Raw genomic sequence first — 12,998 nt, 5'->3', positions numbered from 1 at the left:
AACACATGAATGAATAAGCTACTACAACAATAAATCGTAAACACTATACGAACACTCATTACTTAAGCGCCAATAACTCATTGATTAAGCATGTATAACACGTGAATAAGCACTCATTACCACAATTACAACAGTAATTCATCTACGTACCGATACTTCATGCCAGTGAGCTTGGCGGTGGACTCCTTGAGGTTGTGGTGGTAGCGGTTGGTAAAGGAGCCCAGGCTGCGGGCGATGAGGGCCACCGTACGGAAGCGTGCCCGCGCCTGGCTGGCCGTGTTGGCACTGGTGGCATTCTGCTTGCTGTGCCCTCCATTCCCCGGGGGCCTCAGCCCTCCTCTTCCTCCGTCCTGGTCCGAACATGCAAACGACACCTGCATGGTGGTGGCTGTACTGTTGTTGGTGGTGGTGGGCTGCAGGGGCTGCTTGCCAGCCTTGCTCCTGTCTTCACTGGGTTGTATGTGTCTGCAGTGTCTTTGTCTCTCCTGAAGTGGTTTTTGTCTCCTTTAGTGGTCATGCACTTCACTTTTTTGTCGAAAAGTCCCCTCGCATTCTACCTCTCTCTTCTGTTTGTTATACCTGGCTCTCAGCCCTTCTCTTTCTCTTCCCTCCTCTTCTCAGGCTAGTCTGTGCCACTGAGGAGGTTCTCCAGGAGCAGGGGACTGCAGTGGAGGGGTCTCCTTCACCCTCCAGCGTCGGCTAAACCGTCCAGTCAAGAACCAGGAGCGGGAGCGGACTGCACTGCATACAGAGCAACACACACAGCCACACACAGACTCGGTCACACACAGACTCTCTTACACACTCATAACCAAATCTTAACAGACCAACACAAACACTCTTGCTCTCTCACACACAGACAAATCTTCAATCTTCCAAATCTACACACTGCCACATGCAGAGAAAAACATTCTTACACCAAGCCAGATATCTACAGCGTTGGAGATCAAAAGAATGAAGAGATTCTTGGATTGTCCTTAAACTTCAAGGAGAAGTGAGCTGTCCTGTGAGGAAAGCAGGAGTCCCACTAAGACTTGCATCCCACCAGGACCTTTGGTAGTAGAGAGCTGATGTGCAAGCTTCCTAGCCCAGGAAATCCCGCTTCTAAAAGTCCACCATGCTGAGAAGAGAGGGACAGCTTCCAATGCTCTGCTCAGAAGGAAAACATGGTGAAAGTGCTCCGTTTGATACAGAGACCCCAGAATGATAGTGAGGAAGTGAAGAAGAGGAGGAGGAGAAGGAGGAGGGAAAAGGACGAAGCATGATCCCTCTCTTCTGAAAGGATAGGACAGGCGTACAATGAGAGGGGGAGTGAGGAGCCGAGAAGGAATGCATGGTGGTGAGTGTGAGAGTGAGCGAGGGAGTGATTGAAAGAGAGAGACAGGCTGCTGCCTCTAAATGACTGGCTGAAATAACCACAGCGTTTCCTCACTAGTGACACACAGAGAGAGGAGAACACAGTGTGAATGGAAGGGACAGAGCTGAAGCCAAGTGGTGTGTGTGTGTGTGTGTGTGTGTGTGTGTGTGTGTGTGTGTGTGTGTGTGTGTGTGTGTGTGTGTGTGTGTGTGTGTGTGTGTGTGTGTGTGTGTGTATCAAAGAATGTTTGTTTATTGAGGTAGATGCTCAGTGGTATTATAAGCATAGCTGCGTTAAGTTCGGGTGCAGGGGGTGCTACAGCACCCCCTGGTGGTGAGATGGTAAAACTGCAGAAGAGGTATAAGAACTTGTGTTGTTGCAATTAAAAACTGTCATTATATTTTTTTCCGTTGCATTATTGATAAAAATAATAATAATATTGGCTATAATATAGTGTAATATAGTATATAAAAATATAAATAAAATCTTCAAACTGTACAATCAAGCCTTGACAATGCACTACCGTGAGGTTGAACGTTTCCATTTGATTCCTTTCTGTAGGCTAATAGTAGCATTTACAAGGTCAATCAAAATCAAAATGTCTCCAATAAATATCTATTGTCAAAGTATATACATTACCACGACTGAATTCCTGTAGTTCAATGTTTCCCATGGCGCCCCCTTCTGGCTATTGGAAAATAAAATGGAGGACTATCCATACCAAACTTTAAATTGTATTTCCAGGCACTTCCAGCAGTTCTCCCCATCCTAAATAGGTTTAGACATGATTATTATGCCTCCTGACTAAGTATATAGAGACATATGGTGTCTCCTATATTCCTGGAAGAGGTGTTCTTCACTGGTATATCACTTAAACCATGTAAACAACGCTTTGGTCCTATTATTTCTCACACAATTTCTATTTGGCGGAACATTTTTAAACAATGTAACTGGGAATCAAAACGGCATGCCCATATGCCAATATTTCACAATAATGCCTTTTCGATTTGGACGGCGGCTTTTTTGCTTCCCCCCAATGGTCCAAATGTGGAATCCGTACCCTTACCAATATCATGGACAGTAATGGTTTGAGAACATTCCAAGATGTAAAAGATACATACACATTACATTTTACCAGACGCTCTTATCCAGAGCTACTTACAGTAGTGAATGCATACATTTCATCAACGATTTTTTTTGTACTGGCCCCCCGTGGGAATTGAACCTACAACACTGACATTGCACACACCATGCTAGCGTTGCAAACACCATGCTCTACCAACTGAGCCACAGGGAACCAGGCAACTATTTTCTATATTTTCAATTTAGGTCAACTATGCTGGCCTATGGAGTCCCTTGGGAAACCGAACTACTGAACCATTCAATGATGGGATTTATAAAGAAATGATCTGTGCTCCTGAAAGGACTGATCTCTATAATATATAAGCAACTTTTATAAAGCTAATATTCTGAGATTGCCATTAAACATGTATGGTCCACAGAACAACCCTTTAACTGGAACAGAATATGGAAAAATATGACCTTGGCATCTTGTAATCTGAACCATCGATTTATACATTTTAAGTTTGTTCACCGACTGTATTTAACACCAAAGACATTTTTTACGATGACATTGGCACAAACTCCCAACTGTTCACTGTGTCCCCTAAATCAGGCAGCACATTCCTTCATATGATGTGTGAGTGCCCTGCAGTTAAATTCTTCTGGAGCAAAGTTACCAAATTAATTTGAAGTGCTTGAATGTAAACATTCAATGCCTTGAATCTATTATCTTACATAAAATTGATTGCTCCTGGAATCTTTCAATCAATAAGAGATGATTACTGCTGGCAGGCAGCACTGCCTCAGTGGATGGAGACATGTTAGCTGGGTGGGATTGGGGGAATGGGATGCTGGGGGTGGAGCCCCACTTATTTTTTTGTTTCTTTTCCTATTCATACTTAATTAATAATTACTTAAACTTGAAATGTGATCCAAATGATCAATATGTTGTAGTTATGTACCTTTGTAATGTTTTTTTTTATCTTATTTTTGTCTTCTTCTTCTGAGTGGCAGCCCACAGGTACAATGTACGAGATAATGAATAGAAAATATATGGAATATGAAATTATATGAATTAAAATATTTTACCTGTATCCCCCCACAATTTTTAAAAAAAATTCCTGGTAGCCAACCAAAGCAACCTGCTATCACAGCAGCCCCAAGGAATGAAAACAATGAGCATGCTGCATCTAGCACCTGCAGCAGTCCACACGGGTCTAGGCCCTACCTGACTGGCGCCGAAACTTTTGCCTCTGAGGAGCAAGATGCTAACTCCACTGGCTGCAACAGCTCCGCGTTAGCCCCGGCACCAGGCAAAGAAGCATGCTAGGCCTACTGCACCCACAGAGAACATTTGGGCAGCCATGGCTGAGCTAGCTGATCAGCCTTTCCAACCCAAGGAGGACTTCGCCTTTATGGAAAATGTATCCCGTGTATCCAGGTTGGTTCGACAAATGGTACTGGCTGCATTATGTCAAGGAAGACCATTGAGTGCCATGTTTCTCATGCGTTTAAGGCTGTGGAGAAAATGCTTCTCAATAAGGAAAATGTTAGATTCAATTGCATTTTTGTTAAATGGTGGTTTTGCAAACTGGTGCAAAGCAATCAAGAGATTCTGGGAACATGAGAAATCACACTTGCACACAGATCAATTACAAAAATTGCTGCTTTAGGTAGCACACCAATCAATGCCTTGCTATCAGACTTGCTGACATCCAGACTTCGGAGAGACTGGATGAGATCCTTCTACAGTTTGATCACACTGTACAGAGGGAGATAGTCGCGCTCATCTGAATGTGCCTTCTATGGATTGACAGCTGATTGCACCACTGACGTGAGCACGATGTAACAGTACTCATGAGGTCTACAGTACGTCAACCAGAACCTGGAGTCACACTGATTTTGGGGGGTTTTACCATGCCCCCGACTCTACAGCGAAAATCTGTTCTTGTGTGTGAAGGATATTTGCGCTTAAACATTCCCATGGAATAGCACCAGGTATTCTGCTTTGATGGAGTAAGTAACATGTCAGGCCGTTTTTCAGGTGTACAGGCTCGACTGAAAGAGGTATTTCCAGGTACCATGTACAGCATGTGCACTGTAGGGACAATTCACTGGATTTAGTTTTGCAAGAAGTTACCCGCGAGGTGAGCCTTGTGGCTGACGCACTGAACTTTGTGCATTGTGTGGCCGTCGTCATAAGGGAATCACACAAGAGCAAACAGTTATACAAGTTGCTTTTTGTTGTGGAAGAAGTAGTGACCAACATCCTAGGCCTGTGTCCAACCATGTGGTGCATGCACACAGTGGCGATTTTAGTATGGAAATCTTGGTGGTGCAAAAAAAAATCATATGTGGGATGCATGCCAGCAAAGCCACTACACTAAACAATTAATGAATTGCACTATAACGCTGACAAACGGTGCCCACAAACTGTTAGGGCCTACATAAAGCTGTCCCAACAGCAGTCCCAACATCTTACCACTGCTACACCTGGCTATCAGCGGAGCCTTGTCTGGCAACGAAACAGCTCATTCAGCCTCATTTACTGCCTTCAAAAATAAAAATAGCTGATATGGCTGACTTGCTTAAACAAATGTGGTTTCTACTGACAATTGAGATGTACAAACTATGGCATAAGCGGATAAGAGGCAATCCAAAATTTCGATTAAGACATTAATAAGCGAGCGAGGACAGACGTAGTCAATATAACTATTTGTTCAGCACTTTTGAAACGTACAGTAACAGAATTCAGAACATGGGCCGCTCTTACAGTTTTCTCCCTGTACATTAAGTCAGAACCGTAGGACAAATAAAGAGGGAATATAAGCAGACAATGAAAGCTCTACAATATTCAATGATTACATTTCTCAAAAACAGGTTATAGGCTACATGTGCACCACCAAGTCAGAACAGTAAGCAAAATTAAGAGGTGAAAATAGACCAAATGTAACGAGTGTCGTACGGAGTAGACCAAGGCGCAGCGGGTTGAGTGCTCATTTGAACTTTTATTGAACACTTAAACAACAAAACAAGAAAACGAACAAACGCACAGTATTGCAGGCTAAACACAGCTATGCAAAAACAACTTCCCACAAAAGACAGGTGAAAAAAGGGCTACCTAAGTATGACTCCCAATCAGCAACAATGATGTACAGCTGTTCCTGATTGAGAGACATACCAGGCCAACAAAGAAATACACAACATAGAAAAACCATAGAAATACAAAACATAGAACAATACCCAAAAACCCCGCAACACATAAAACAAACACCCCTCTTACATAAGAACATATCCCAACAAACCCCGAACCACATAAAACAAACACCCTATGGCACGTCCTGACCAAACTACAATAACAAATAACCCCTTTACTGGTCAGGACGTGACACCAAATTATTAGGGTGAGGCACATACACTTAGTATTACTTTCTTAGCTACAGTATACATATCTCTCTGGCATATTACATAATTTATGCAGAAGCATACAATACATTTTTGGACTCACTTGAACAGGAAGGTGTCGCGGCAGTCCTTCTTGTGGGCAAATTTTGTCATCAAACTTTGTCATTAAAGTCTGGCATTCTCTGGATTTATGGTGCGTTCAAGACAACTGGGAACTATGAAAAAAATGTTTTGAATCATGATGACGTCAGTGATCTTCAGGTCATAGCTCTGGAAAGAGGTCCGAGTTCCCGATTTACTTCCGAGTTGGATGAAAGTTCAATACGTATTTTCCCAGCTGTAGCTCGTTTTCCCCGAGTTCCCAGTTGACTTGAACGCACTAATGTCAGATTTTGCAGTTCCGAGTTAACAGTTGTTTTGAGCGTGGCACAAATCATGCTTCATTGACCGCATGGCCAATGTTGAATGTTTAGAATTTTAAACTAGGAAAATAGACCCTTAATCTTAGACTTGGGACCACACAGCCACTCCACTGAATAGAAGGCTAATGATTGCTTTGCAATGCACTGATTCCTTCCAAACCACTCATTGTTGAATTTGCTATTTCCAACTTGTTGTGTAATGTTTATGTCCAATGGCTGATGAGCACCGATACGTTTTATCTATAATTTCTCTTCATTATTTATCTTCATATGACAAGGATTAAAAAGGATTTGCCAGTAGATTGTCGACTTGATTCATGATGCTGACTGGTAGCTAAGATTTTGAAAGTATGATGTTGACATGATCAGTCCAATCAAAGCTACTGTATATATAACGTGATTTGACGTCATTTTATCTGTGTCCAATGACCTTGAGCCTTCTTGGATGGGCACTTCTAATGTAACTATATGTCAGCACCCAAGGGGCTAGAATTTTGGACCTCTACACTTAGACTTGGCGGTGACGTACTGTCCCCATGAGTGACAGAACACTGAGCCAATTACGGCGCAACACTCCATATTTTCTGCTGGCTTGCCCCACCACCACAGAAAGCACTGAGCTAGACTGAAACACCTGCATTTTGGAGCTGCCTTACTCCAAAAAACAAAAAAGAGACTTCAGAACATCTGGGGGCCCAAACCTTGAGGCCCAGCCTCCAGGGGGACCCCAATTTAATAATAATTTGGATTGGCAAAAATCACAATGTATGGACATTTTGTCCTTTTTTTTCACCCAACTCTTAAAGTAAATCCAATGACATGGTGACGTTTGGTTGATTTCACATTGAATTCACGTGAAATCAATTGACGTCTGTGCCCAGTGGAAAGTCTAATTCTGCTGAGCTCTTCTTAAATAAGCAACCAGAAGCTATCTATTGTGTTCACATATCTAAGTGATACGAGCCAGAAACAGTACTGTGATATAAAGTGTAACCCCATCCTACCCTGCCTCTGATATGCTCCGCTCTGTTCCACCAGAGCTGCATGCATGTGTTCCTGTACTCCAGCCTCCCCCACAGAACACTCATGTGAAGACGCAGGATTTCACAGTTCATTGAGTAAAGCAAACCCCAGGGCCATGGCAAGACTTACGTATATCCTTTATGAATTCATTTGATAACTCTGAGTTGTATCTGTCTGTTGATGTTTTAGAATGGAATACACAATGTTGCACATCGTATTTCTGTAAATCTGATGGGTTCTCTTTTGGTTGCTGTGCCAAGAGACATTGTGTCTTCTTGTGTCTAATGTTAACTTGTTGTATAAGAACCCAATGGAAAAATGAAGATGAATTATAATTATATTTTATTTTAACAAACTCAGTGATAAAAAAAAAATGAAAAAAAGATTGGTAAACTCTATTTATTTCCTTCTCATTTAACCATAACAAAATGGTCCATAACAGACTTAGCAAAATACTATGATTTACCATACTCAAAGTGCTGCATCAAGTACGCCAAAAGATTTTCACAGAGACATCCAAAAGCCTACCACCATGAGGCAAGGGTGAGTTTGGGTAGATCTAAGCTGTGAGACCTGTGAGAGACACAGTCCAGTACATTTTAGGTAGAGGTTGAACATGGTGCTGAGATAGATGTCCATCACGCTTTTGCCTCAATGCCTGTAAGCCAAAACGTCCTCCTTGTCCAACCCATTTAAAAGTATGTCACTCAAAGTTGTCAACTAGAACTGACACATTCTAGGTTGGAAGAATCCCCGACGGGCAATGAGGACTCTGATTATCCCCCGGCTAACTACTTTACCACAGTAAGAATCTATAAATGAGTTGTGGAACAGACGGCTGAGATTAGAATGTCTCCGAGACAGAGACTCAGCCTATATAAGAAACTGTGATAAGCACAGAGGGGAATATGAGAATGCACAATTAGGTTGTTAAAAACTCCACAAAACTGAAGATTAAGTCCCCCTATCTGCTTTGTTCTCCAATAATTATACATAATTGACGTCCTCTTTAAATAAAGATAAAATAAAAAACATAATTCACCAAGACCAATTTATGAATCACATTATCAGTATGCTTCATTTTATTGCAGGCAATTCCTTTCTCAAACCTGAAAACACACAGTACAAACCAGTTGAGTTGTCACCAGGAGTGAAGGCAAGACTTAATTACGTAGAAACAACAGTGCATATATTGCACATAAGAGAATACACTATGGCAACCTGTGTTTTTCTTTGACATTCAGCAGGATCCAGGATAATTGCTATCTGAACTAAACTTCCTGTTAAAAGAACAGGATTGAATAAACGTTTCGAATGAGGTTGTGAAGTCACTGCTGCTACTGTAGTCTTTCTTTCTCTCTCTCTCTTTCTCTCCATTTCTCTTTTGATTTCTTAATTTCTTTCTCTCTCCCTCCTCTCTGCTGCTTTATTTCTCTCTTTCTCTCTCTTCCTATCACACTCATTTCTTATTTGATTTCTTTCTCTCTCCATCCCATCTCCTTCACGCTCCTTTCTTTTTCCCTGTCTCCTTCCCCCCTTCCCCCTCTCTTTCCCCCCAGCCCATCTGTTCCCCTCTCTCCATGCTAAATCACCATTCACCACGCCTCTCTCTGTCTCCACGCCAGACCATACTAATCACTTATGTTGTAGATGTGCCTGGGCGCAGTAGTCATTAACATTCAGCTCATATCTAGAACTACAGAACCAAACTACTAGAACTAGAATCAGCCTCCAATGGTGTTGGCATTGACTCCATGCTAACTTATTAGGCAACTCAAATATTACCCTGGGCCGTTTAGCACTGCGGATCAGAAGGAAGCTGAGGGAGAGAGAGGGCTGTAGCCAGGTAAAGGTAATCTGTTTTTGTCAGCAAAGCCATGGTATTGATCGTATGTGTATCACTGAATAAGGGAAGATTTAGGCTGATCAATGTTATGGTTGCTCTGGTGATTTATCATCATCATCACCACCACCAACATCATCTTCGAGTCAATTCAAATTCCAATTCCAACATTTCTTAATTGAAAAGCATTGAAGAGAATTGGAATTTAAGTGTACTTATTGAATTGTCTGGAATGGAATTGACCCCAACCCTGATACAGTTTACAGTGATAAAGCGGTTAGGGAGTCATTACATCCAGATCCAAAATGCCCTATCCCTGGCCTCAGTGTTGGTGATTAAATGCCCATGTGTTTACCTGAAGCACATCAACCATTGTACAAAGACAGCTGTAATGGATTAGAGGTTTACTTGAAAGGCTTGGCGATGACATTTTCAAATATAGTTCTGTAGAAGGCATACAGTATGCACAAATGAGGATCATACAGCTAGCTATAGGCATTTATATGATAAACTATATGCTTTTCTTATTACATCATTTAGCAGACACTCTTATCCAGAGCGACTTACAGTAGTGAATGCATACATTTCATACATTTTATTTTTTCCATACTGGTCCCCCGTGGGAATCGAACCCACAACCCTGGCGTTGCAAACACCATGGTCTACCAACTGAGCCACACGGGACCACATTATGCTATATATACACTCCCCTCTGTGTTTATGCTGAACAACAATATAAACACAACATGCAACAATTTCAAAAATGTTGCTGAGTTACAGTTCATATAAGGAAATCAGTCAATAAATTCATTAGGCCATGATCTATGGATTTCACATGACTGGGCAGGGGCGCAGCCATGGGTGGGCCTGGTAGGGCATTGGGGAGCCAGGCCCACCCATTGGGGAGCCAGGCCCAGCCAATAAGAATTTTCCCCACAAAAGAGATTCATTACAGACATAAATACTCCTCAGTTTCATCAGCTGTCCAGGTGGCTGGTGAAGAAGCCAGATGTGGAGGTCCTGGGCTGGCATGGTAGCACGTGGTCTGTGGTTGTGAGGCCAGGGTTGGATGTACTGCCAAATTCTCTAAAATGACGTTGGAGGCGGCTTATGGTAGAGAAATTAACGTTCAATTCTCTGGGAACAGCTCTGGTGTACATTCCTGCAGTCAGCATGCCAACTGCACGCTCCCACAAAACTTGAGACATCTGTGGCATTGAGTTGTGTGACAAAACAGCACATTTTAGAGTGCTCTTTTATTGTCCCAAACACAAGGTGCATCTGAGTAATGATCATGCTGTTTAATCAACTTCTTGATATGCCACCCCTGTCAGTTGGAAGATTATATTGGCAAAGGAGAAATGCTCACTAACAGGCATGTAAACACATTTGTCCACAAAATTTGAGAGAAATTTGATTGTTGTGGATATGGAATATTTCTGGGATCTATTATTTTAGCTCATGAAACATGGGACCTCCGTTGTCTTGGCTGTGTGCTTATGGCCTCTGTACGCCTATGTAGATATTCCATTGAAAATCAGCCGTTTCCAGCTACAATAGTCACTTACAACATTAAAAATGTCTACACTGTATTTCTGATCAATTTGATGTTATTTTAATGGACAAAAAAATGGGATTTTCTTTCAAATACAAGGACATTTCTAAGTGACCCCAAACTTTTGAACGGTGGTGTAATGTATATATATATATACACATATCTTTTTAAAATCGAATTTCCTTTATTACTTTCCACTTACCCTACAGCCCCTCCCCTAATTGGAGTAAACTAGTGATCAACAACACTAAGACTTCTACTTCCGGCTTATACTGTACATACTATATGCATTTTACAGACACAATCTATTTTACAATAGTTATACCTCTACCCTCAACCTCTCCCATCTATTTCTGATGTCCATCAAGTTTGATTTCACTTTGCCATATATTTTAAACTGTGCTGTTTCATAAAAGTTCTGAACCTATATACATTTTACAGACACATTATATTTTACATTAGTTATCATGTTGTTATTAGTCCCACCCTTCAGCTCTCTTCAACCTCTCCCATCTATCTCTTAACACCATCTATATTGGATTTCTATTTGCTATATATCTTTCAACTGTGCTGGGATGTTTCTAAAAAGTTCTGAACCTTTCTATTCTCCTTGTTTTTACAGATTGTAAATTAAAGATAAATATTTTTGCTAAAAGTTTTATTATATTATTGATCGATTGATTATGACTTTTCAAATCACCCAGTAGTGCTATCTGCAGAGTTAATGTTGCAATTCTTCAGCCATTCCTGGACATGTGACCAAAAACAAGCTACATATAGATAGTACCAAAATAATTTATCTAATGACTCCGTCTCTTCACAGCAAAATCTGCAGAGCTGGGAAGGTTGTATCCCCCATATATATAACATTCTATTTACTGCAAGAATTTTGTCTAATAATTTAAATCTGTTTAAATCTGTGTTTTGAATCCGGCGTCATTTTGCGTATCAGTTCATAAACCATGTGCCATGGAATCAGTACATCGTAAATCTCTTCCAAACTATTTTGCAATCTATATGGCACAGCTGTCAATTTGTTGGTCCTGAAATGAAACTGGCATACTTTTTTATTTAGGGCAATTTTCTTTAACCAATTTTCCTATTTAAGGCAGGGCTGATAGACAAGTTCCTTACTTTTCCCCTTTCCACTTGCTTCTTCCATTTTTGCGGTAATGCTGCAATTAGTTGGTAGAGCAGACATTTCCAATAATTTTGTTAGCTGCATGTGTGACATAACTCCACCAGTCCTATTTATGATATAATTTACAAAGGTTATACCTTTTTTAGAAATGTTATTGAAATTGTTTTTATCAATGTGTATATATGAGTTTAACCACAATATTTGTTGTAATATTTGTTCTGTCTTTTCTGGTGGATTAAACTAAAATTGCATCCAACTTTCTATGGCTTGTTTAAAAATAGCAATATTTTGGAGATGATTTCATTTTCAAATAACCGAAAGTGAGAGGTTGTTATCTGAATAAAGGGAAAAAGTGTCAGGTACGTCGTAAAAAGTGGACCAAAACGCAGCGGGTATATGAATACTCATCTTCTTTTATTAGAAGGAAACCAAAAAAAACACTTATACAAAAGTAACGACGAAAAACAGTCCTGTAAGGCTACACACCTATACATGGAACAACTACCCACAAAACCCATGGAAAAACACCCCTATAAATAGGACCTTCAATTAGAGGCAACGAGGAACAGCTGCCTCCAATTGAAGGTCAACCCAATAAACTAAACATAGAAATAGAAGAACTAGAACAAACATAGAAATATATTAACATAGAACATAACCCCAAAAAAGGACGTGATAAAAAGGCCATTCTTGAACATGGGGTGAGAAATTCTTACTAATTTGCTGGAGAACCAGTTGGATTAAACTATAACTTTTGTATGACTGACGCCTTTAGTGAAAGGTCTAATTCTTTAATATTTAATCATTTCTGCCTTCCGAATTCATATTCATTAAGTTAATAGGCCCTTTAAATTTTGTCTGGCTTGCCATTCCAAGTAGACATTTTTTAAAACTGGTCATATAATAAAAGAAACATGTCACCAGTCATAGGAAAATAGGTAAACTGGGATATGAGTTAATCAGGGTGATTTTTTTCACAAATACACAGGTATTTTTGTTTCCATGGTAGCAAGATCATATATATTTTTGCTAACTTTCTATAAAAAATGTATGGAGTGAGATCCTTTCTTTCTTTCGGGGTATGTATACAGAGTATGTCCACATCACCATCAGACCATTTTATTGGTAACTACACGGTAATGTAAAAGTTGGATTTTTTGGTGATCCAATATGTAATATATTGGTATACT

The 12,998-nt window shown here is 40.5% G+C and overlaps 1 protein-coding gene across 1 annotated transcript in view; it reads right to left on the bottom strand.

Annotated features, from left to right (window-relative positions):
* LOC106600589 (voltage-gated potassium channel subunit beta-1) overlaps positions 1–1,491 on the bottom strand; it is a 91,829-nt gene extending 90,338 nt beyond the window's left edge. Inside the window, exon 1 of the mRNA XM_014192067.2 lies at positions 151–1,491. Coding sequence (XP_014047542.1) covers positions 151–380 — 230 coding nt within the window. The 5' untranslated portion in view covers positions 381–1,491. The remainder of the gene's footprint in view (positions 1–150) is intronic.
* Between the last annotated feature and the right edge of the window lie 11,507 nt (positions 1,492–12,998).

This window comes from Salmo salar, chromosome ssa03 (genome assembly GCF_905237065.1).
Source record: "Salmo salar chromosome ssa03, Ssal_v3.1, whole genome shotgun sequence".
NCBI lineage: Eukaryota > Metazoa > Chordata > Actinopteri > Salmoniformes > Salmonidae > Salmo > Salmo salar.
The sequence above is the reverse complement of the archived record's forward strand: the minus strand, read 5'-3'. Positions and strand labels throughout refer to the sequence as shown.